This window comes from Lemur catta, chromosome 3 (assembly GCF_020740605.2).
Source record: "Lemur catta isolate mLemCat1 chromosome 3, mLemCat1.pri, whole genome shotgun sequence".
Classification (NCBI taxonomy): domain Eukaryota; kingdom Metazoa; phylum Chordata; class Mammalia; order Primates; family Lemuridae; genus Lemur; species Lemur catta.
Window position 1 is genome coordinate 86743412 of NC_059130.1, and position 26611 is coordinate 86770022.

Sequence of the window (26611 nt, forward strand, 5' to 3'; positions counted from 1 at the left end):
TTTCAATTTCTCTTCTATGTGACATTTAGGATAATCCTGGCAATTCTATAAATACTTTGATGGAATTTGTATTGAGATTGCTTTGGATGTATAAAAATATATGGATAGAATTTCTGTTTTTATAATATTACAGCTCTCTATCCAGGAAAGTGACCTATCTCTCTATTTATTGCAGTCTTTTTTCTGTCCTTCAGTAGAATTTTATAGATCACATAAGATTTGCTTGTTTCATGTTAGTTTATCCCAGGTATTTTATAGTTTCTGTCGGACTCTCATGAATGTGTTCTTATTCCATTATATTTTCTAATTAGTTCTTGCTGATTAAAAAGAAAGCTATTGATCTTTTATGTTGATTCTTGATTAACTAAAATTATTTATAATTTTAATAGCTTTTTACTTGCTTCTCTAAGATTTTCTAAGCATACAAATAGCTGTTAATAATAGCAGTTTGGTTTCTTCCTTCCCATATTTATACCTTTAAATTTTTTTCTGGTCTTACTGTATAGTAAGGTCTCCAGGACAGTAAACCATAGCAGTGATAACAGGTATCCTTGCCTTGCTCCTATTTTTATGGATATCAATTATTGTAATCTTACTAAAACAGAAATGCCCCCTATAGCATCCTAGCCAGGTGATCCTCCAGCCTCCACTTGAATGCCCAGAGTGACTGGTTACTATTAATACCCTGCAAAGCTGCTCGCCCCATTTCTGCCCAGCTCTGTTGGAGAGAAGGTTCTCCTTTACTGATTCATTTATTCATTTATTCTAACTCAGAGCCTGTGTTGCCCTTGCTGTGTCCCCTTCCAGTGATGCTCCCCTTCTGGTGGAGTTCTACCTTTGGAAAGAAACATCCCATCCCACCCCATTTCACGTTTCACCCTCAATTTTGGGAGAGAATGGTTTTCTTAGAGAAATCCAAGAAAACAGCAGCATTAGGGTAAAGGTGTGGTAAAGAAATTCACTCATTCATTCATTCATTCAGCACATTACTGAGCACCTGCTTAGTGCTAGGCACTGAGCATAAAGAGATAAAAGAGACACAGTCCCTGCCCTCAAAGGGCTCAGTCTAGTTGGGGCTACAGACATATAAAATAAGGTACTGTGGTCTGGGAGCACCCGTGAGAGAGCAGCTGGCTCTGCCTAGAGCAGTTTGGGAAGACTTCACATTTCAGCTGGATCTTGAAGGGTGAGTCGTTAATGATGGAAAGAAGGGACGAGAGAAGGGCTTCCAAGCAGCAGAAAAAGAACACACAGAAACAGAACCTGAGGCGCAAGGGGCAGTAAAGTTGGAGTGGTGGCAAGCTATGCACTGATGTCTGGGCAATGGGCTGGAGCCTTCTGGAGGTCCAGCGTAATGTGTCCCTTCCTCTAGCGGTGATAGCCCTGCTGTGCATTAGTGGCTACCTGATCTGGAGAAACTGGAAGCGGAAGAATACAAAGAGCATGAATTTTGACAACCCAGTATACAGGAAAACAACAGAAGAAGAAGATGAAGATGAGCTCCATATAGGGAGGACTGCTCAGATTGGCCATGTCTATCCTGCAGTAAGTTTTTCTGGCTGGGAGAATTGCTACCTTTCTGTCCTTCCCTCCTGTCATTCTTCTCTCCCTCCCTTCCTTCCTTCTTTCCTTCCTGCTTGCCTTCCCTCCTTCCTCCCTTCCTTCCTTCCTCAAAGATTTATCAAGAACCTACCATGTACCAGGCACTGTTGTAGCCCCTGGGGAATACAGAAATGTCGGGCAGGTGGTTGGGGTAAAGGCTGTCAGGACCACCCTGTGCCTGGAGGCTCCTCCTGGTAGTAAAGAAGCCAAGTGTCTTTCTTTCTGCTGAGTTAGTTTTCAAACCTTTGGCCTGGAAGGGTAACTGCGGCCATTTAATTCAAATGTATTCATTTCAAGACTGTATGCCAGTTATGTGCCAAGCACCACATTAGATACCAAGTGTTCAAAAGTAAATAAAGAATGTACTTGCTCCCGAGGAACTGGTGGGGGAGTTAGAGACACTAACGTAACAGTTGTACAACTGTGTGCTGAGTGACGTGGTGGACGCTCAGGAGTCCCCTCTCCTGGGAAGCTTTCCCTGGCTTTGTTCTTCCACGGTTCCCTAGACCTCTCTGCATCACAGCACTTGTCACACTATAGTCCACTTCTCTTTTACTTAGTGGTCTCCCCACTAGACTGTGAAATACTTGAGGGCGGAATTGTCTGATTAATCTGTTTTTCTGGCGCCTAGCACAGCATAGCTGAGCTCACTCCCAACAAACATTTATGGAACAACCGCTACGGAAACAGCTACAAGGGAGCTGTTAGTTCTGTCTGGGGAATCAGGCAAGGAGTACCTCACAGAGAAGGTGACATGTGAACTGTGTCCTTGAAAGGATTAATAACAGTGTTCCAGGCAAAGGAGGAGGGAAATGGCATTCCAGACAGATGCATGTACAAAGGCCTAGAGGCACAGCAGAACATGGCTTGTTGGGGGAGCAAGGACCATGAAGTGGCTGCAGCAAGTGTCACTGTTGTACAGCAGAGTCAGGGGGCTGAGTGTGACCTCAGAGGTCATCCAGTCCATCCCCCTGTCAGGCAATCAGCAGCTTTGATCGCCCACTGTGGGCAGAGCCCTGTCTTGGGGAGACCAGAGAACTGGAAGACCCAGCCCCTGCCCTCAAGGAGCTTTTTGTCTTGCCGGGGGAACCAAGGTCACAGCTGCACCAACTCCCGAAGAACCCTCTTTCCGAGCTGCCTGTCGTCAAGTGCAAGGTAGGGCAGTGCCACTCTAAGTCTGAGGGGCTGGTGAGCGAGGGCATGAACCCAAGCAGGTGCAGCCAATCCTAGAAGGCTTTCTGGTTCTGGAAGGCTGCAAATTGTAAGCTGGGTGTCGGGGCAGAGACATGGGTTAGTCACAGACCAAGGAAATGGCATGTGAAAGAAAGTGATGGCGTTTGGTGCACGGAAGACAGAATTGCTGCTGGAGCACATTGTTCATGAAGGGGAGACTTGGGAAATGAAGTTGAGCAAGTGAGGGGGGTTAGCAGACGGCCTTGAGGATCCTTAACCTCGGCCAGTTCAAGGAAATAGTTGCTTTCCCAATTTTTTAAGATCAGAGGGGCCACAGTGGAAGAAGCATTGAACTTGGAGTAAGAAGATGACTTCCAGTTCCAGCATTCCACAGCCCTATGATCTTAGTCACTTCTCTGCTCACTGTTATCTTAAAACGAGAATAATAACCCCCATGCTGTCTGCCTCCTAAGCTAATAAAGTCCAAGTGAGATCGCACATGTGAGAGCACTTTGTGAATTACAAAGCATTCTGCACATGGAAAGTGGCGTTATTTCCAGAGAAGGAAATGACTTGGGGAGTTACTCCTGTTGAGTCTAAGGACCAAGTAATAAGCTCCTGCCAGCTGCAGAGAAATAGAGCAATAGAATGAGGAAATCAACCTTTAGTGAGCACCTATTATGTGCCAGACACGTTTCTCAGTGTTTTACATACAATTTCTCATTTAATCTTCATAATAACCTTATCAAGGTGATATTATTAGCCCCATTTTTCAGATGAGGAAACTGAGGCTCATAGAAATTGAGTAACTTGCCTAAGGTCATAGCCAGGAAGTGGCAGAACTAGAATTGAAACTCCAGTCTGTATGTACACAAAAGCCATGCCCCTTCCATTATATCATGGGGTAAGTAGCCTGGCAGCTCTGGAAATCAATATTCTCAACAACCTGTTCTCTCCTCTGTCCATTTCTCAGGTAACTCTACCATCACTGCTGAGGCCTGTCTTTGGCCCAGAGATCTGTCCTGGAGAGAGTGGGAGGGTGGCTGGACTAGAGTAATGTAGTCTCAGATCTATGCTAGTGGCCCATGGCCATGACATTCATAAAAAACCACAAATAACCCAAAGATGATTTGAAAGGCAGTGGAGTTACTGTTTATCCTATATAGAATGTCCAGAGATGGAAGATACTAGTCTGGTTCTATGTTATGCTAGTTAGGTTGATGTAGAATACTCTGGACTCTATGTGGGGTTAAGTACTTTATTAAACACTCTACATACTCTATCTCATTTGATTTCCCAACAACTGTATGAGGTAGGTCCAATTATTATTCCCATTTGACAGATGATGAAACTAAGGCTCAGAGGAGTGAAGTGGCTAGCACAAATTCACATAGCTGTAAGAAAGATACTGAAACTAGGGTCTGTCCAAAGAAGAGTGTCCAGGAAATGGAAGAGTGACAAGCAAGATTACATCAAGACCAGTCAGGGAAAGTTAGATGTATATCCTGGAGAAGAAAATACTCAGAATGAAAGGAAGGGAATTCAAATACCATCTCTAAATTTCAAGGGTTGTCCTATACAGAACTCTCTTTGAGTCTAAGAGATAGAATCAGGGAACACCAGAAGACAGAAAGAAACAGATTTCACATTAATATAGGAAAGAATTTAAGTCTACTGTCCACAAGGGAATAGACTAGCTCAGGGGTTGGTGAGCTCACCATCTAGTGGTCAGCGTTTGGGCTAATGGGGAAGTAGGGGTGAGGGAGAGAAGGATTGAATGTAATTGACCTGCATTGCCTTCAAGTTCTGTTAAATCAGTTAGGAAAGGCGCAACATATTATTAATACCTTCCTAATTGTGATTAGCATTCTAAAGACAAGTAGCTAATAGCCTGGGATCTGACATTTGCCAAAGCTAACCCACTGAAGTTGACCAAACCTAAAATCCTGTAAGGGAGGATTGAGAAGGTTTAGATCTCTGCAGCTCTCCTTTACGAAGAGAGAACAGAATGATGAAAAAGCTACAGCTCTGTATTCACACAGACCTGGGATCAAACTTTAGTTCAGCCACTTGCTGTGTGATCCAGAACAAACAGTACTTAAGCTCATTGAGTTTCAGTTTTCTCATCTGTGAAATAAATATGATAAATCATGTTAGTTTAGTTTAAAGATTATATGAGCTAATACTTATAAAGTAATAGTATGTCTGGTACTTTGTTGATATTCAATAAACAGTAGCTCTTATGGATCTAATGATGATTTCTTTGGTCTGTCTCCCCAGCGGGTGGCATTAAGCCTTGAAGATGACGGACTACCCTGAGGATGGGACCACCCCCTTCGTGCCTCATGGAATTCAGTCCCACGCACTACACTCTCTGGATGGTGTATGACTGGATGAATGGGTTTTTATATATGGGTCTGTGTGAGTGCATGTGTGTGTGTGCGTAATTTTTTTTTTAATTTATGTTGCGGAAAGGTAACCACAAAGTTATGATGAACTGCAAACATCCAAAGGATGTGAGAGTTTTTATATGTATAATGTTTTATACACTTTTTAACTGGTTGCACTACCCATGAGGAATTCATGGAATGGCTACTGCTGAGTGACTAACATGATGTACATAACCAAATGGGGCCGATGGGACAGTACCTTCCTCATCATCTAGAAACTATATTTACAGAGGATATTTGATTTCGGGGGGGCTGTTTTTAGGTTTAGGAGTTTTTGTGTTTTGTAAATAAGATGATTATGCTTTGTGGCTATCCATCAACATAAGTAAAAAAAGAAAAACCACTTCAACTCCCTCCACCATTTAGATTATTTATTAACATATTTCAAAAATAAGATTAGTTCTATAAGTAATTTAGAGAAGTGAGAGTATTTATTTTTTGTATGATTGGCCCACCATGCAGACTCTGTGTGTGTACATGACTGCGTGTTTCTATGTGTATGTGTGTGACAGAGAAAAATCTATAGAGAAGAGGCACACCTATGGCTATTGTTCAAATACGTAAAGATAAATTTATTTTAAAGCAGTCCACAAGAGGGGTATCCAATAGTTTTCAGAGACGACTTAGGAAATTAGACTCAGAAAGCATACCGTGGTTTGTGCAAAAATGTAGTGGAAGAGGCAGATCTTTCCACCTCTGGTTGTTCCTGAGACTCCAATAGGTCAGGAAAAGCCATGGCTGCTGTGACTTCCACCTGGGCCTTCTTGGCTGTGGCTAAGGTCAGTGTGCAGACATTACAGTGCCAGAGCTCTCACGAGCTCGAGACAGAACAGGCCTAAACCTCAGCTACTCTTTGTCTTAAAGTTCAGCTCTTCGAGTAACTTCTTCAATTTCTTTCAGGACACTTGGGTTAAATTCAGTAAGTTTCCTCTGAAACACCCAGAAGGCTGCCATCCTTACTTAGAGAGCTAAGTGGAGATGTTTCCAGAATGCCCCAAGTTTACTGTAGAGACTGGCCCCAGGCTCTGAACCTCTGAGACATGCTGTGGATGAGGATAAGGATGGTGGAGTAGATTTTATTACATCTCTTATTTCTCCCTTCCCCTTACTCTCTGCCATTTCCTTTAGGTAGGGAAAACATTTTAAAGTAATAAATAGGTTTCTTACCATCATACATTCATGTAGATGAAACTAATTTTTGGCTTAAGTCAGAAAAACTAGCCAAACCTAAAGTCATATTTGAGGGGGGAAATGGCATACACACTATTATAGTACATTGGATATCTGTGTTCACACAGGAACTTGGTTTACCACTTTGTAAATAAAAGGAAAAACTCTGGGTATATGTATAGGTTTTTTTTATTATGGACACCTTCTTTGCTTTTCCTGGGCTTTGGGGATATGGGGAGAAGTGCTGTTTTCTATTTGTGGGGGTCTACCATTGGAAACATAATCCTACAGTCCCAGAAGGAATTTAATCCCCAAGGGCTTTCTCATCCAAAGTGTGGCATTTTCTTAACTCTGCTGCTCTGCTACTTCACTCCCACTAGACAATCAGGGACAGGTGTTACCCAGAAGTGTTTGGCTTAAGTAGGAGCAGAGGACATGTATCTAACTTTAACATACCTGGAACTTGACACAAAGATGCCTCCTCACCCCCATCCTCCAGATGTCCCAACTCAATGAAGCTTGTACATTTCACCAGCTTGATACCCTCTGAATTTCCAGGCAGACAATCTGGAGTTCTAACATCCTGTTCCTAGGACCTTCCTCTGTGTCACTCATGGTCTCCTAACCTCTAAGAAGACAACTGTGTTCAGAGCTTGGGCACTGTGTTTTGCATAAGCCAACAATTTTCTCACGATATGCATGTGTTGATAGTCCTGACACATGCATTGTGAGGGTAAATGCTGTTGACCTAGAATGACCAAATACCAAACAGAATTTTAAGAACAGGCAGCCACTCCTATGGAGCTTAATCATTTACTACTATTCTTTCAAGAATGGAAAGTAAAATTATTTTTGACTGAAGAAAAATGTTGACAATGAAAAACATTGAAATTTACACAAAACAAGTGACTTTTTCTGTAACTTTTCTCCAAAGAAATTGAATTTCCCAGGGAATTAAGTGATAACAATGGCTAATGCATATTTTCTAAACTTTCAGTCAGATCCTGACCTTCACAGAAAAAAACAATGAATGGGGTCTGGACATAAAGTCTGAGATCTCAAAATGATGATGAAATCCACAGCTTTCTCAGAAAAATCCATGTGTCCTGAATATACTTCAACTGCAGTTTGAAAGAGGCAGCTATGGGAACAACCTACAAGAAACAAATTGTGAAACACGTGTTGGATGGCACGAAATAGAATGAAATCTGAGGAGTCAGATCCACCTTCCCCTTATTCTTGGAGGCTTTTGAGCCTTGTTTTGAGCTATATTTCTGTTGCCTTTTACTCCTACACATAAGTCTCTAAGCCAATAACAAATCATAGAGTCATTCAACTATAGAGCTGGAAGGAAGCTTAGAGATGATGCCAAGAGGGCAGAAAATGTATCAGACAATATTTTCTTTATGTAAAAGAAGCCAGTCCCAGCCCTTTCCCCCACTTACCTTCTCTAGGAGACTACTACTTTGAGCTGCCTGGACATTGTGTCCAACTTGCTACCTATCCTATGGCCTGTCTTTCCAGTGGAATTATAAAGGCACTGGCTGAAATGGCCTTCCAGAAACAGGGAAAACTGAGACTTTATTTATTCTTGATAGCACGATTATTTATAAAACAGATTAACCTGTAACCTCAACTGGCAAAAAGAGAATGAGATCAGATTTAAATTTATGGCAATAAGTACTATTGATCCTTCTGGCTGTCTCCATGTGATTGCAGCATATTCATTCACTAAAACCATTCACTGGGTACCAACTGTGTGCCAGGCACTGCAGATGTAAAGGTCAATCACGTTTTCTGTCTTATAGAGCTCCCAGTAGCAGTAGAGGAAGATATAGGTGGAAATAAAAAGGAATAGATTCTATTCAGAGTATAGTTAGGGCACAAAGGAAAAGAGGGGTCATTCTATATGAGGAGATGAGGAATAGGGTCATCATAGGAGAATTGACCTTAAGCTAGGTCTTAAAAATTAAGAAGGGAGTCCAAGCTGCTTCAGGCAGAAGAAACACTGAGCTAAGACACAGAAGCATGAAACAGCATAGGGACTTGAGGGAATTGCACATAGTTCATGATAGCAGGAACAAGAGGTTTGATGGGGATATAGCAGGAAATGAGGCTAGATGGGAAGACAGGTTCAATGTAAGCACTTTATAAAATACTTCTAGTTTCCGATTCAATTAAGCAAGCATTTCTTGGTCACTTACTGTATAGAAGGCACTAAGCATATCATGGAAAATTGATCAAGACGTGTGTGCCAGCACTTTGCAGACGACATTCAGCCTCAAGCTTTGCAGTGGCCAAAGGAAACTGTTGACTGCTTCAAAGATTTTTGATATGGTCAAGGAAAACTCAAATAAAGGCAGGGGGATTTTCACAGAAACATACCATGTTGTCAAGAGCCTCTTAGATTTTCTCAGCTGTGAGAAAGAGAACTGGAAATTTGGAAGACGTGGAGTCTGGAGAGAGGATCCCCAGTCACGGTCCAGACAGGTGCTGGTGGGAATGGGGAGGGCACAGGACTGCGAGCCTCTCCACCCATACTGCAGCCATGCACTCATCTCACAGAATATAAATAAATGAGTTATCATTAAAAGTTTCAGAGTAAATAATTTCCTTTCCCATTAATAATGCATGAAGATAGAGTATCAGAGTCTTCTCACTGTATTTTTAGAGTACTGGGTGTTTTCAGGATAGGGAGAATTTAGAAGATGGAGGAATTACAGCTTCAAATTTTTAGCTAATATGAAAAATCAGGAAGCTCTCTGTTCATTCAGGCTAAGCACCATGTGCACAGTCAAGAATCAGCAGAAACCCTCTGCATTTACGAACACTTTTGTGCTATAAAAAGTAACTTTTAAAAAGCCACCTATATAAATATATATTTAAAGACAAGGTTTTGATACTTTTTTATGAAAACTACAAGAGAAAACAAATACCTGTACAAACCGTGTACTTTTAAAATAGGATTTTGTTCTATACAAGCTGTTGTTAATTTGGGGGTAAAGTACTGGTTTGCAAACTCCATCACATTGTACCCAAATGGATTTTCCTTGTTTGTCTTCACCCCACCCACCCCCAGATTACTGTATTTGATGTAACAGTCAGGCATGTTAGAGTGTTGTGTCACACTAACTGGTTCTACTCTTCTTGTCTTGTCATTCCAAGTTCCGTTAGCTTCTGTACTCGGTGCCTTTGCAGTCTGGTTTCTCTTCCAGAGGCAAAGGGACTGAAGGTGGTGTGTTGCATCCCACTAGCTGTACTGACATCATCTTGGTAAACTGAAAACCAAATGTGGACATTTGTAAAATCAGTGCACTGTTTCTAGAGAGAGATTAAATTCATATTTTAAAATCATCAAGTATTGTTTCATTGTCATGCTTTAATGAGGGGGAGAGTGAATTTACCACTAATTGAGTCCCTAATGTGTGCCAGGTATTCTACATAAATTATCTCAAGCTTTGTCAATAATCCTGCAAGATAAATCCTATCAATATTATCCATTCCCATTTTATAGGTGACGAAATGGGTGAAGTATCTGCCCAAAGTCACAAAGTTATTTTTAGTGCTCCCAAAGAGCAATTTGCACATGTATTAATAGCATTCTCTGCCTAAATTTTCCTTCTCTGCCTCTATCTGGCTAACTCCTGTTCATCCTTGAGTACTCCACTTGGGTAATGCCTCCTCCAGGAAGCCTTCTCTATTCTCTCAGACTGGGTTAGGTAATTCACCTCTGGGCTTCCATGAGAATTTTTGCCTACTTGTATCCCAATACTTCTGCCACGGCACTCACTCCCATGCCATTGGGGTTGCTATTACCAAAGTCATCCAGGACCTCCTTGGTTATAAAACTTGTAAACACTCTCAGTCCTTATCTTCCTTGACCCAGAAACAGTATTTAACACTGTTGGCCACTCCTTTCTTGGCATACTCTTATTTTGGATTCCCTGATATCATACTCCTGGTTTTTCTCCTACCTCTCTGGCCACATCTTAGTCTCCTTTTCCCACCCCTTAAAATATCGTATTCCATCTCAAATCCATCTACTTTTCTGTCACCATTGCCACTACCTGAGTACAGGTCATCATCATCTTGGATTAACACCATCTTAGGTTATTTTAACAACTACTTATTCAAATATCATACTTCTAGTCTTTCCATTTTCCAATCCAACCTACAACGTTGCAGCCAAAGTGATCTTTCTAAAGTGCAATAAGTCATGTCACCACCACCTCTTTTCACTTTCCTGTTTAAAGTCCTTCAACTGCTTCCCTGGCATTAAAACCCAATATTTTGGGGTTTTCCCAAACTCTTTAAGATGGCTTGTAAGGTCCTTTGTGATCTGGCTTCTGCCCCTTCTCCAACCTCATCACTCACTAATCTAGGGGTGGGGAACCTACAGCCTTAAGGCCACATGTGGCCTTCTATGTCCTTAAGTGTGGCCTTTTAACTGAATCCAAATTTTACAGAACAAATTCTTCTATTTTTATTAATACATTTTTGTTCATCTTTTATATTTTTATTTTTAAAATGAACATATTTAAAATACCAGAGAATAGGCCAGGTGTGGTGGCTCATGCCTGTAATCCTAGCACTCTGGGAGGCTGAGACAGGAGGATTGCTTGAGTTCAGGAGTTCAAGACCACCCTGAGCAACAGTGAGACCCATCCCGCACTCTTATAAAAATTATAGCTGGGTGTTGCGGTGTGTGCCTGTAGTCCCAGCTACTTGGGAGAATGAGGCCGGAGGACCACTTGAGCCCATGAGTTTGAGGTTGCAGTAAGCTACAACGATGATGCCACTGCACTCCACCCAGGGCGACAGAGTGAAACTCTCTCAAAACAATACAAAACAAAACAAAAGAATGCATTGTCAAAGTTGTAGGATGCTTAGAGCCTGATAGCATTTCAAAGTACAAACAACTGCCTCTTTCAAGGAGAACCATAACTGATCGGCAGCATGAATTAGCCTTCAACTTAACAGAATTTCATGCAATACTTCAACAGGAAAAATATAGGTGTTATCAGGAGATTGTCACAAGGCTTTTTTCCAAGAGTAAAATTATAAAACTTATAATATAATGGGTGAATCGGGGCACCTGCAGATGTGTCAAATAACAAAAGTGCCAAGAAATTTAAAGGACTGATTCCATCAGGCTGGAAAGTAAATCCAGGTTTTTGGGTGTGAGACAACATGGTAGAGCATGGTCTGTGTGTATGCAGTGCCTGAATTCAGCACAGTTCATGACACTAGGATGTGTCATGCTGGGGGCTACAGTGGTGAGCAAGACATATCTTTATAGGGCTTGCAGAGGCGGCGACTAAGGAGCATACAAGCAATTACAATGTAGGTATAAGATTACCAACAGGGGAAGCGCAGAATACTGTGGAAGCACATGGGGTGGCTCCTAATCCAGCCTATGAGCCTAAGAGACGTCTTCCTGAAGGAAACATTCCAGAGAGAGGGTCCAGAACTGTGGTTAGAATATAGATTAGTTCAGGGGTGGGGAACCTGCTCATGTTGGAAGGCCACGTTAATTTAGCCGTCATCAAATAAGGCTGCATTCAACAAACTTCAATTAGATATACTTTAAAATATACATTATTTTGTAAGACTCTAACTACTGTGTACTTAATAATTTCAAAAAATGAAACCTATTTGTTAATTTTAAAGTTAACTGACCTTTTCATGACTTTGTTGTGTCTGCTTTCTGTTGCAAAGCATTTGAATATTTGCAGCATAGAGGTCCACAGTTTCAGTTATCCTCTAGAAGGGTATCAGTCATTTGTGACCTTAAGGGCGTCTTGATTTGGGTTAGGTAGGAGAATGTAGATTCGCAGCAATAAGTGGTTGAAAAGCAAGAAAGCATTTTTCAGGTATGTTGTCCTGGGTATTCTGCATTTTTCCATATTTCAATTGGATCTTTCTTAGCATCAAACAATGACTTTAAAATGTCATCTACTGAGAACTCAATCGATTCCATCTGTAATTCTTTAGGTGCATTGGTGATATCAACTAGGTGAGGCTGAAATGCTAATTTGAGTGTGATGTCATAATTCTCAAAGTCAGTGAACCTTTCATTGTATTCTCCAATTAATAGGTCTATAAGAGCTGCATATTCTTCAAATGATTTGCATATATCTTCCTGCTCATCAGTGACCTTAGCTAACTGGAGAAAATATTCATCCGAAATTTCCTTTTGAAGAATTGTTTTGAAAACAAGATGCCTTTTTTAGAAATGCTTGGATTTTTTTTGCCACATATCATATATAGACTTAGTTTTACCTTGCAAAGAAATATTCAAGTCATTTTGATTTGACATATCATACAGAAGTGCTACATTCCTATAGAAATCTTTCAATAATTCACATTGCTGATTCTGTTCTTCATAAAATTTAACTATCTGTTCTTACAGAGATAAAATTTTGGCTAACACCTGTCCCTGCGATAACCAACACACTTTAGAATGATATGACAAAGCCACACTGAAGACCTCATCCTTCAACTTTAGTGTGCTACAAAACTGAGGATGCCTTATTGCATTTGCTCAAATATAGTTAACGATACTTATAAGTTGTTGCAAAGTGTCACTTAAAATAGCTTTAGCACAGAGATTTTGCTGATGCAAGATACAAAGAAATGAGGGCATCTGGATATGTTAATACTTTTTTAAATCTGTGCAATAAACTCTTCATGTTTCTTGTTATGGAAGGTGCACCATCTGTATATACACTCACTAAACTTACCAAATTCAGTCCAACTTCACAACATTTATCTCACAAGTTGTTGAAGATATGTATTCCCCATGTTCTTTTCGTAAGGGTACCCAAAGCGAGTAACTCTAAATAGCAAAGAAAATCTTCTGTTATGACCCAAATGAAGGATAAAATCTGCACTGAGTCAGTTGTATCAGTTGTTCTTTGTGATGATTCAAAGAACAAGCACATGTAATAGGGCTCAGCCGGGGAGCTGACATTTATTAGGTGCTTAATACCTTCCTTTTCTTTCATACAGTTCCTTGTTACTACCCAAATCCAGTGTTTTGCCAAAAATGCCTTATGATTTTATAGCAGTTTACAGTTTGCAAAGTATTTTTCTAAGACATTGTTTCTTATCAACAGCTCTGCCAGGTGTACATTATTATGTTCATTTTAATGATAAGGAAACAGGTCTAAAAGGTTGAATCGGTTCATCTATGGACGCAATGAATCACTGTTACACAAGGGATTATTTTAGCCCAAGTCTCCAGTTATTCCCCCCACCCACTCCATACTCTGCTACCAATGTTTTTTCAGGGAGAAAAGGACTCAATGTTAAGACCAGGGATGACTCCTCAGACTACTGGCCTCATTTACAGAATTGTATACAGTTATAGTCGCCAGGCCCCAAGCATGGACGTCATCTTAGCACTGTCTCTAGAACCATTCCCTGTAGCTGGAATTTAGACGAACTAAAGCAGGCTCCTATAATTATGATTTTGATTGCCCTGTGCCTACTCAACTGTTAAGTTTTTTCCACAGCCAAAGTGATCTCTCTAAAGTGCAGTTAAGTCATGTCACTACCACCTCTTTCCACTTTCCTGCTTAAAAGCCCTTCAACTGCTTCAGCCTCCAGGGAGGACAAACACTTTGGCCTGAAAAGATGCGAGTCCCCTGAGCAGTGGTGCTCAGCTCTGACTCACCTGGGGAGCTTTACATAAAATACCGATGCCCAGGTCCACCACTGGAGATTTTAATCGGTTCGGGGTGGGGCCCAGGCATCAGCATTCCAAGAGGCTCCGGGGATTCTGCTGAAGTGGGATGACTGGGAGTGGGAAAGCAAACATTCAGAGCAACTTCTCCTCACAGCGCCTATTCTAGAGACCAGTGAGGTAGAAAGGGATCGAAAGGTAGAAATAAAAGGTAGAAAGGAATAAAATGGGGCATAAGCGTGGCCCAGTTACTTCCAGGGAATCTCCCCTGTGGCTTCAGGGAAGGGGTCACCGAGAACTGTTTTCTTAAACAGGAAAGTTCAGTGGAAGCCGGCTCTCAACACACACACAGCACGGCGCGCCCGTCCTCCAGGGGGGTCGGGTCATTTCACCGCATTTTACTTGACGTGACACGGGGCCAGAGACGGTGAAGAGCCTTGGCCGACTCACACGAGGGGGGCATCCTTTAAATTGAGGGTGAGCCTGGGCGGGACGCAGGGGCAGGGTGTTCGGCCCAAACCTTTAAGCAAGGTCTCAGACCCCTGCGTCGAAGCCCAGAGGCCATCCAGCTGCCTTCCGCCTCAGGCCTAGCGAGAACCCGGGCGGGTGAACCCGGGCCAAGCTCCCCCTTCCAGCTGGAGGTGGTGACTGCCTGACGCCCCAGTGCATTAAAGGGGACTAGTTCCCGCCTCAGCGTTAGGGGGCGTGGCAGCCTTGGCCCCACCTCCGGGAGAGGGGGAGAGCGGGGCGGGGCCCCTCCAGTGCGGGCGACGGCGATGCCTAACGTCACTTCCGGGCGCCGCCAAAACGTCAGTGCTGTGCGCAGACCGCGGGGGTGCGGTTTTCTCTTAAAGTTCGGTATCGGTGGCCTTCTGAGAACCATGGAAAGTGACTTTTATCTACGTTACTACGTGGGTCACAAGGGCAAGTTCGGCCACGAGTTCTTGGAGTTTGAGTTCCGACCCGACGGTAACAGCAACCTCCCGCCCTCTGGGAGCAGGACTAGGCCTGGGGGCGGGCGAATGGGGAGGCCGGGGGTTCGGAATGGGTCGGGTACTAAAGGAGGAAGGGACTGAGACCTGTGCAGCGCGAGTCTGAACGGAACGCTGCTGTGTGCGTCCGACTGGGTCTTTCTATCCATGTGCAGGGGCTTCTGTTTAGTGACATTTTTGACCAGAGTGCTTTCATTCAACAAACGTTGATTGAACGCCCACGTTCTGCTGGGCTGTGTTCCACTCTCTGGGACTACATCAGTGAAGACAGACAAACTTCCCATCTTGTGGAACTTGTGTTTTAGTGTTGGGAGCGATATTTATAAATAAAAAGATAATTCTTAGTGATGAGTGATCAGGAAATAAAATGATGGACTAATTGTTGGGTGGGCTGCTTTTAGAGAGGGTGGCCATTAGAGAGTTCTCTGGAGAAGGGATATTTGAACTGAACTCTGACAAGAAGGAGCCAGCTTTGTGAAGCTCAGGAGGAGCTTTCCACGCCAAGGAGGAGCAGCAAGTGTCAAGGCCCAAGAGCAAGAATGAGCTAGGCATGTTTCAGGTGGCCAGTGTGGCTGAAAGGTAGTGAGCTCCGAGGAGAATAGTAGTAGATGATGTCAGATAGGCAAGTAGGAGCCTTGTAGGGTAAGTTTTTATAGACCATGGTAAAGAGTTTGGAAATGGAACGTTTTAAGCAGAGAAAAGATGTGATGTGTTTTTGATAAAGCATTCTAGCTATTGGGTGCAGAATGTGTAAGAGTGGAAACAGGGCTACTGATTAGAAGATGGTTAAAGTTATCAAGACAAAAGGAATGTTGGTTGGGACTAGAGAAATAGTAGAAGTGGAGAGAAGGATTTAGGGTACCGTTGGAGGCAGAACCAATTGGACTTTGCTCATTGATAGGATTTGGGGAGGGGGCACTGTGTTAGGATGTGAAGTCCGTGTAAGTGGGGGCGGGGAGAATGCTCAGTGATTAGGTTATCCGAAAGTAAAAGTTCATTTATTTTCCTGAGAAAGAAAGATATATAGAGAGAGTGTGTGGCCACGACACACAGAGGGAGGAAAGAAATGTCAGGCAGTGAGGGAAGTTGCTTGGTCCTTTTAAAAGGTAGAAATGGCTTTTTTTCTTTGCTTCAGGGGACTGATAACAAAAGCAGCTGTGAAGCTGCTGTGTTGGCTTTTCTATTTCTCACATAACAGATTGATAGTAGAAATTATTTTCTTCTTTCTTTTTGATAGTAGAAGGCTTCTGATACTGTCTCTTCTTGAGGAAGCAGGGGAAGTTCATGCTCCTACTGTCTGCTCAGGAACTTTTTTCAAGGCAGAGAAAGAACTCAGAGATAACAAGTTAGGCCACACGTGTTTTAATTAAACAAAGGGTAGTTGTGTTGTGAGTTTATTTCTCTTGCTTTCTGTTTGATAGTTTATTTTTCACTGTTAGATAAGTTATTAGTAAGCCCACCTTTCACTATGGGGAAGAAAAGAAGAATCAGCTGTGACAGAAAAGATCCACTAAATGAGGGCATAAAGATGAATCTGGTAAGCTCTGACTATGAGGGAGATAGATTTGTGAACAGTGACAGTATATTGGGTGTTGTGGTAGAAAGAAACAGAGGGGCTTATGGGAGCAGAAAGGAGTCACCTAACCTAGCCTCAGGGTCAGAGAAGGCTTCCTACATAAAATGACGTGGGGCTGGGGTGGAATGTATAGGAGTTGGTTAGGAGTCCAAGAAGAGTCAAGAAGGTATTTTGGACAGCATTAACAGCAAAGAGGCTGAAAACCAAAAAGTGCACGGGATGTTTCAGGAAGAAACCAAGTAGTTTGATTGACTCCAGCAGTGTGAGAGAGGAATATTTCAAGAATGAGGCTGGAAAGGCAGATGGGCTTAGATTAGCTTTATGTCATGTTGAGAAGTTTGGAAGGCAGTGGGAAGCCATTGACAGTATCAAAGTATTAGAGTAACCTAGTGAGACAGGTATGTTACTAAACCACCTTATTCACTGTATGGAGAATATACTGAGAGGGAAGAGACTTGAGGCAGAGAAACAGTGCAGAACCTGTATGATAAGCCTTGACTGTTGAGGTAAATTAATTTGGCTCCTTTTACATGTGTGTTTTCTAGTCTACAGGGAAAAAAATCATGTCTTTTATTTCCTTTTGTCTTCTCCTTTGTCCCCACGATATACTCAAATTAGCCTGTTGGATGCACACATGCACAAAAAGAGCCTTGTGTACCAAATGTGCTCAGTGATAAAAGCGCAATTTTTCCCTCACAGTAATAGATCAGAGTGTTAATACAGTCACACGATAATATAAAACAGCATCCTATGGTTTTCAAAATGCCTTTACAACTCCTCAGGAGGTCCTTTGTGGAGGTAAGTTATTGATTATTATCCCTATTGTTAGCCCACAACATTATCCTGCAAAAATGTGATTTGCCAGAGTCACAAAGGAGCCTGCCTGTGTTCTTTTACCACACCAAACAGCCTTTTGCAAGAACTATAGTTCAGTGTCATCTGTGTAGTTAGCTGTGAGGCTGTTTAATAGCCTGAAGTGAAGAACTGAAAGACTAGTATTGTTGAAACAGCAAAGGTATAAATAGTAAATCTGTTAGACACTTTGAAGAGCAAGTTTAGGATACATTTGGGGCAATAGCTGATAGTCTTAGTAGGCTAGTGATGCTTTATTCATATGTTTTTATTGTACATTTGTTTTTTTCCCTCACAGGGAAATTGAGATATGCCAACAACAGCAATTACAAAAATGATGTCATGATCAGAAAAGAGGTATGAGCCTTCATTCACTAGAATTCAGCCTTTTGTTTTGCATTGTTTTTGTTCTTTCTGGGAGTAGTACTGAAAAGTATAGAATAGGGAAGTATATATATGTCTGTAGACAGCTTCTAGATTATTTCTCAAATCTTTTAGTTTGTATTTTCTTTTACATTGATGAATTGATTACTGGTAACCATTCAAAGTCTGGCATACCTTGGTTTGAAGGTATGCCAGACCAAAGAAGATGATGCTATGTGACCTTGGGCAAGTCCCCTGTCTGAACTTGATAAGTTTTCTGGTTCTTCATCCACAAAAACAAGGATAATAAAACCTACTCCTACCCCCACTCCCAAGTGCTGTCATAGAATTAAATATGTTATACTTAAAGTGCTTGGTATAGTCCCTGGCATGTAGCACTCAATGGGGAGAGCTATTTAATTTGTATCTGAGTGGGGAAAGGGAGCATAGGAAAGCAGTTTACATCACTGAATGCATGTTAGATGTCAGGCATGGCACTAGGTATTTTACATATATGATCTTATTTAACCTTGATTATCAGCCCATGTCATGGGGGGTATTATATCCCCTTTACAAATAAGAAGATAAAGGCCCAGATATTAACTGTGGGGCTTTGTTTCAAGTCACCTCTGCTGGTAAGAATTACAGCAGAAATTCAGACCCATGCCTGCCTCCCTAAAGTCTATGTGCTCCATGCTGCTGTGATTTCTGCCACACACTTAAGGCTTTATCAAAGCTACTCTTCCCTTCTAACTGCTTTGTCACATTTGAAAATGTCTTAACAGTCAGTATATTTTCATGTCATTATATTTAATTAACTATTGATTTCATACTTGTCCACACATGTCAGCATCCTCACTGCCAGTATGCAAAATGTATTGTAAAAGACGTATCTCTGCTCCTCAGACGCATGTTATCTAGTTGAGAATAACCAGCACCATTTTGTGCTGCTATAACAAAATACCTGAGACTGGGTAATTTATAAGGAATAGAATTTTCTCACAGTTTTGGAGGCTGGGAAGTCCAAGATCAAGGTGCTGGTAGGTTTGGTTTCTGGTAAGGGCCCTGTCTCTGCTTCCAAGATGGTGCCTGCTTACTGCACACTCCAGAGGAGACAAATGCTGTGTCCCCAGAAGGCAAAAGAGCAAAAAGGGGCCAGCTGGTTCTCTTGAGCTTTTTTATAAGGCACTAATCCTATCCATGAGGGCTCTGGATAGGGCTCCTAAAGGCCTCACCTCTTAATACTGTTGAATTGGGGATTAGATTTCAACATGAGTGTTGAAGGGACATAAACATTCAAACCATAGCAGGACACATTCACAGATCTGTTTGGGGTTCGGGTATGAGTTAAGTATATGAACAGGGAGAAGGTCCAAGTGAGCAGGCTGTGCCAGGAGGTAGTAACAACTAGATGGGGCACTGGGGTGTAGTTATTGGGTACTTCTGACTCTGTCCCTCTTCTTTAGCCTGTTGAGGTCAGGTGAATGTCCTCTCACTTAAGGAGGTGCCAGAAATAAGTCAGTAGGAGCAGTTTTTATCTTCCATCACTTTTTGAGTCAGCACTGCTTTAGGATACAACTTATTAACTTGGTTTCAGGCTTATGTACATAAAAGCGTGATGGAGGAACTGAAGAGAATAATTGACGACAGTGAAATTACCAAAGAAGATGATGCTTTATGGCCTCCTCCTGACCGAGTGGGCCGGCAGGTGAGTGTTTTATTGATTATCCTGTAGTGCAGAAATTTTACAAATAAGGTAAGGTTTACTGCTCTGCATGTGACAGTGAATCCACGTGTGTGTGTGTGTGTGTGTGTGTGTGTGTGTGTGTGTGTGTGTTATTGAGCCCTGCACAAAGCAGATTACCAGCACCTTGGTCTAAGGGGGTGGAGAACCTGCGGCCTTCTGCTTTCAAGATTATTCCTTTTTAAGCACCAAAGGAGGCAAGAAAAGCTCCATCTTTCTCTGCTGTACCCCTTTTAATGAAAGGATGTGTTCTGTAAAATTTGGATTCAGTCAAAGGGCTGCACTTAAGGACCTAGAAAGTCACATGTGGCCTTAAGGCCTTAAGGTTCCCATCACACTGAGTGATACTGCTGGCCACCTAGAGCCCACCCTGAATTTCTTCTTATGACAACCCCCTTTCTCAAACCTTTTGCTGTCCCCCTCACTTACTGAGTAACCACTATAAACAAAGCATTGTGGTGATATAAAGAACAAAGTTATTTCAACAATCTAATAGAAGGAAAATCATACAAGCAACTAAGTGTATTATGTAAATTCATGGCTTTTTTATTTATTCTGAAGACCATTTTGGTAATTAAAAAAATAAAAGCCACTGTCAAGTTTGATTGAATTAACAGAAAAGATATTTCCGCCCGCCATGACAGCTGCAACCCTAATCCAGATTTCTTGATTTCCTGTTTCTCCTTTTGTCCCATACCATCCATTTTTCCATCCTGAAGCCAGTGTGATCTTTAAAAATGTGTATTTGTTTGTGTATTCCACTGATTTAAATGGTCTAGTGGCTTCCCACTACACTTAAAATCCAAATTCCCACCTTATCTTCTGTCATTCTCACAATCTTTCACTGTGTTCAAACATTATTAGCCTCATTTCTAATGAGGTGGGTCTTACTTTGAGGCCTTTGAACTTGCCACATTCTGCCTAGAATATTCTTCCTTGTAACTCTATGCAAAACTATCTTTATTATTGAGGTCTTCAAAAGTTACTTTCTCGGTGATATCTTGCCTGTCCATCCAATGTAAGCCTCTCCCCATCATTTTAAAAAATAAGTTCTGTTTTATTCTTAGTGGCATTTATTGTCTAAAATTGTCTTATTTGCTTTTCCTTACTTAACCTGTCTCCCTTCATCCTTCACCAAAATAGACACATACACAAACGCAAGCTCATTCAGTACAAGGATTTTACCAATTTTTTTCACTGCTGTCTCTCTAGTGACTAAAATAATGCCAGTGTATAGTAAAAGCTCAGTAATAATTATATGTATTAAATTAAAATGAAAACCCATATAAGCTCATACCTAATTAACCTCAAAATGATGGGGCAACCCTTAAAGAATTTTTTTTAAAAAATCATACCTTTACTACTTGCTAAAGTTAACTTTTTAATTTATGTCCAGAGGATATTAATAATACCAAATATATGTATTTTGCTTTATCACTTATAAAATTTTCAGCTCTGTTAACTCATTCAGTCATCACAACAATTCTGTGAAGAGGGCAAGGCATATTCCTTTACACCAGCAATAACCTATTAGATAGTGTCATTAAAAACAATCCTATCCATAATAGCAACAAAAGTTATAAAGAACTTGGGAATATGTTTAACAGGAAATAGAAAACTTAACGGAAAGGGCTTTATAGAAGGACTAAAATATGTATTGCTTTTACATATGGGAAGATTCAGTATTATAAAGATGTGGATTTTCAACAAAGTAATATATAAATTCACTCTAATTCAAATTTTAAAATCACAGCAGGATTTTTTCCTAGAACCTAACAGAATTAGTATTAAATTCATGGAAGATCAAGAGGGCAAGAGTAGCCAAGGTAACATTGAAGATTTCTTGTAAAGCTGTAGTCATTTGTAGTGTGGTATTGCCTCAGGAATTAACAACTAAACCAGTGGAACAAAATAGAGAGCCCAGAAACAAACTCATGAATGTATGGAAATGTAGAACAGCATATTACAAGGTGGACTTTCAAGTTAATGGGAAAAGGATGAATTGTTTAACAAATTGTATCAGGATGATTGGCAGTAAATTTATGGAATATTTTAAATTAGACTATTTATGGAAATAAAGCAAAATTTTAAAACATAGAAGAAAATAATAGACTATCTTTTATTATTTCTATGTAGAGGAGTTTTTAAAGCTCTAAGGGAAAAGATTGGTAAATTTTACTTCTTTAAATCTAAAAATTCTGTTTGATAAAAAACAAGATAAAATTGAAAGATAAGCCACAGACTGAAAGAAAATATCTACAAAACATAATTGGCAAGGCATTTATATCCAGAATATATAAAGAACTGCAAATTAATAAAAAGACAACCTAGTGGTAGAATGGGCAAAGGTTATTAATAGATAATTTACAGAATTAAACAAGTGCCCAATAAACATGAAAATTATAAAAGGAAAATTAGGACAATAGTGAGATAACATTTTGAACCCATTGGAATAAAAACAAAGAAAACCCACCATGTTTTAAAAAGGATATGAGAAAAGAGGGGTTCTTATGTTACTGGTGGGAATAAAATTAGTACAACCATTTTAGGGAGCAATTTGGTGGTATCTGGCACAGTTTAAAATACTTATCCTACTTCTAGGAATTTTTCTGGAGACATTTTCACATATGTATGAGAAAATGCATAGAAGAGTATTCTTGCCATGCTGTTTATAGTAACAAAAATTGAGGGTCAGGCACAGAGTGGCTCACGCCTGTAATCCTAGCACTCTAGGAGGCCCAGGTGGTGGTGCATGCCTGTAGTCCCAGCTACTTGGGAGGCTGAAGCAGGAGGATTGATTTAAGCCGAAGAGTTTGAGGTTGCAGTGCACTATGATCACGCCATTGCACTCTAGCTCAGGCAACAGAGTCAGGCTCGATCTCAAAAAAAAAAAAAAAAAAAAAAGTAGAACTTCAGTCTTATTCAGTAGGAAAATGGAATACTCTAAAGGATTTAAAACTAGTGAACTAGATTTACGTAACTCAACGTGGATGAATCTCAAAAACAATGTTGAATGAAAAAAGCAAAAAGATACATATAATATGACTATGTAAAATTTTTAAAACATACCGCCAAATCTAAAAACATGAGTGGAATGAATACACCCCAGCTTCAGGGAATGCAAGAAAAAGAACAGAATGGGAGGTGGACATAAACTTTGTAATATTTTATTTCTTTAAAAAAAATCTGACACAAGTATGACAAAATATTAACATTTTTCAAATCTGGGTATTGGGAACATTGGTCTCAGTTTTTTCTATTTTCTGTTTAATTTTAAATCAAAAAGAAATAGGGAAAAAGAAGAAAAAATAAGTAGAGTTCACTAGAATCTAAGTTCCACAGGGTAGAGATCTTTCTTTGGTTTTGTTTGGTTTTATTGATCTGTCCCAAGTACTGAGAACAATACCTGGCACACAGTAGCCACCCCCATAGATATTTTTTGAAGGTTTATGGTACTCATGTCACTATTTAGAAATTGAGACCCAAGGTCATACAGCTAGGAAGTGACAAAGCTGGATCAAACCCAAGGTCTGGAACACTTTCCTTGTCCTATGTTGCCCAGAAAGATTAGATCCTTTTGTATTTTTAAAACACACATCTAGGCCAGGCGCAGTGGCTCACGCCTGTAATCCTAGCACTCTGGGAGGCCGAGGCAGGAAGATCAAGCTCAGGAGTTCAAGACCAGCCTGAGTGAGAGCAAGAGCCTGTCTCTACTAAAAATGAAAAAAATTAGTTGGGCTTAGTGGCACATGGCTATTGTCCCCAGCTATTTGGGTGGCTGAGGGAGGAGAATTGCTTGAGTCCAGGAATTTGAGGTTGCACGGAGCTATGATCATGCCAATACTCTCTAGCCGGGTGACAGAGCAAGACTCTGTCTCCCCCCCCCCCAAAAAAAAAAACCCAACAATAACACAGCAAATCTATCCATGTTACACCACATTGTTAACAATGAAAACTTGTATACAAAATAGTATGTAAATTCTTCCAAATCTCAGAAATAGTAGAGCCTTGAGAATACAGCTTCCTCTAAGAGTATGAGCTTCTTAAGGGCTAAACCAGTATTTATCCGTTTCTAGTACCTAGCACAGTTTAGGGCTTAGAGTGAAAACTGTCCTTGTTTTTGTGGCCATCTGTACTGTTTGTGATTTGGCAGATGATAAACCCTTCTCTTGTGTGCTTGAAGAATAATCCAATTCTACTCAACTTAGACTTTTTTTATGTTTCTAGGAGCTTGAAATCGTCATTGGAGATGAACACATTTCTTTTACAACATCAAAAATTGGTTCCCTTATTGATGTCAATCAATCCAAGTAAGTGTACATGATCCTTATATCCAGTCGTGTCTGTTTTGGAGCAGATTGATAAGAAGTCCTTAACCAAATTGGAACCATTATGGGAAGATCTGGTGCAAGTACAAGACAGGTGGCAGCTTTGTCCTTATTAGGGAGAGACTCCAAATATTTTTGAAGGCTTGCTCCTACTACTTTTGGTGTTTCATTCAGTCATTGCTACTAAGAGCTTCTTGGTGACACACACACATACAGATTAATGCATAGGAGCAGCTAGAACAGAAAATGAAATATGCCAAAATAAGCACTCAGGATAAACTGTAGAGTCTTCCCAGTCTGAACAGCCTTTTCAGTGTTGACTGTTCAGACTGGCACATCTTAAATCTGACTTTAGTAGAACTTGAAATGTTTTAGGATCTAAGTATTAAAATTCATGTTGTCAATGGGGCAAATTTTAAAGTTGAGACATAAATCTATATGCTACAAAGGATCCTTAGAATTTGGCAACCTCTTTGATTCTTGTGTTTTTGAGCATTTGGCATTAGATAGGGCTCACTTTTAGTCAATGTTGGGCATAATCGTCTTCCTTTGGACAGTCTCCTTGTTCTTAGCCAGTGATGCCACAGTAATCTTCAACCTCTTGGTCCTGTTTAGTACTACTACTTTTTTGAAAAGTTTTCCTAATTCTGAAGTAATACATGCTCATTGTAGAAAATACAGGAAATCTAGAAAAGTAGAAAGGGAAAATTGTCCATAATCTTATCAATTAGACAACAATTATTAGTATCTTGAAGTATTTTTTAGTCTTTTTCTCTGTACATTAAAAAAGTTTTAAAAAGCACAAAAAATATAGTTGAGATCAACAATCTTATTTTAATCATTTTTTTCACTTAATATGATACAAGCATTTCCCCATTTAAAAAACTCAGCATATTTAAATGATCTCATAATATTTCCTTTTAATATAACCTTTTCTTTCTTTATGGACACTTAATTGTTCAAAGTTTTAATGCTATAAATGCCTTTACAAGGAACATCTTGGTAGATGAATAATTAGGGTTATTAAATGGTATTTTGTGCCAATTTTTCTCAGCTTTTAAACATTTTTTTCTTCTTGTATTTTAGGGATCCAGAAGGCTTACGAGTATTTTATTATCTTGTCCAGGACCTGAAGTGTTTGGTCTTCAGTCTTATTGGATTACACTTCAAGATTAAACCAATTTAGGTGAAATGTTGGTGTGGACACGAGGGGGGTGGGAGTAGTTTTTAATTACCATTATCAGGAAATTTTTGTGTATATCAGGGCAATATTTTTTATAAGCTATAAATGATTGTCTTTAATAAATACATCATAAAATCCAATTTTTATTATTTTATAAAGACCTGAACATGTGAACTCATCTCAGTTACTTTGTATAATAAAACACTAACATCCTATGTGAAGTATTGCCCAAAAGTGAAATCTAATCAACGCCCTAGATATAACTGCCATTTTACAGGAAATAAAAGAATAGGGAAACATGCTAAGAAAAATACAATTGGAATCAATCAGCAATTTCTAGAGGAAATTCCAGACCCAGTGACCTGTTTTCTTCAATACATTGCAAGGGAAACAGATGGAGGTGGACATACAAAGAAGATTTAAGAGACACATTAATCAATATGATATTTGCACCCTATTTGGATCATGATTCAGAAACATAAAATGGATACCATCAAGGAAGTTTTAAACATTATTTGATGATTTTAATGAGTATTGTTAATTTTAAGTGTGAAATATTGTGGTTGGGTTTTTTTAAATCTCCTTTTATAAATACATCTATAGTTCACTAGTGTGGGGGGCAGTGCTTTGGTTTAGTACGTTAGTTAGAGTGTGGGAGGAAATACTTTGGTTTAGTACATTACAAAGGATAAAATGCCTGGTCTTAGAAAAGTTTTCCATTAATCCATTTTATAATCAGAATAACAACAGCCAGTAAGGACTGAAACCAAGTTGGTGGAGATTGTGTGGGAATTTGTTCAGCAGGTAGATCTATAGGAACTTTTTCTTTCTGCTAAACTGTATGGCTTCTTTAGGCAAATCGTTGATTGACCAGATTGCACCTGCTGAAAGGAACTAGACCTTGATAAGCCTCATTTGACTGAGGGAAACTGATTAGCAACTCACACCCCTAAAGACTGGCCAGCTTGGGACAAGGTCCCAAGTATTCTGACTCTTGGACCAGTGCTGTTTCCACTCCCCTCTGCTCTGCCTCCTTCAGAGACTATGGGACAAGTTAGGGGCAGCGCTGAGATGTCAGGGTTCTTGAATCCAGTGTACCTCCTGCTATAAGGGCACTTGGGGCAATGAGGCAAAAAAAAAATCCTTTCATCCATCTGGTCTTCAAGTACTAAAAAAGAAAACAAAAAACTCCAAATGATAAAGAAATGACAATAAAGACCTCAGAAGATTATAAGTCTTGGATGGGCTGTTCCTGCTAATGTTGATGTCTGCAGCTCCTGCATGGTGTCAGATGTACCTGGACAAGAGGCCAGGTAAAACAAAGTTCAGTAAGAATGTGATAGAAGGATAAGCAGGTGGGAGCGCAAAAAGAGCCAGCTGAAGGGGAGCATCTAGTCATAGGGACCACGATGAGGACGCGGACACTTGGCAACTCTGAAGAGTGGCCTACAAACCAGGTCTCGTGGGCGAAACAGGAAGGGACAGTTTAGA

General features: G+C 40.4%; 2 protein-coding genes across 7 annotated transcripts in view; both read left to right on the forward strand.

The window, feature by feature from the left end:
- LRP8 (LDL receptor related protein 8) overlaps positions 1-9749 on the forward strand; it is an 80015-nt gene extending 70266 nt beyond the window's left edge. For 3 of the 6 annotated variants that reach the window (XM_045547979.1, XM_045547981.1, XM_045547980.1), the window contains 3 exons: positions 1373-1545; positions 2581-2757; positions 5056-9749. In XM_045547979.1, the coding sequence (XP_045403935.1) occupies positions 1373-1545; positions 2581-2757; positions 5056-5094 (389 nt within the window). In that variant the 3' untranslated portion in view covers positions 5095-9749. The remainder of the gene's footprint in view (positions 1-1372; positions 1546-2580; positions 2758-5055) is intronic. The other 3 variants (XM_045547976.1, XM_045547977.1, XM_045547982.1) reach the window with 1 other exon arrangement.
- A 5059-nt stretch (positions 9750-14808) lies between these two features.
- Positions 14809-25260, forward strand: MAGOH (mago homolog, exon junction complex subunit). Its single transcript, XM_045547983.1, has 5 exons — positions 14809-15051; positions 17801-17859; positions 19463-19573; positions 23837-23919; positions 25024-25260. The coding sequence occupies exons 1-5, from the start codon at positions 14859-14861 to the stop codon at positions 25121-25123; spliced, it is 546 nt and encodes a 181-aa protein (XP_045403939.1). The 5' UTR covers positions 14809-14858; the 3' UTR covers positions 25124-25260.
- Positions 25261-26611: the final 1351 nt, after the last annotated feature.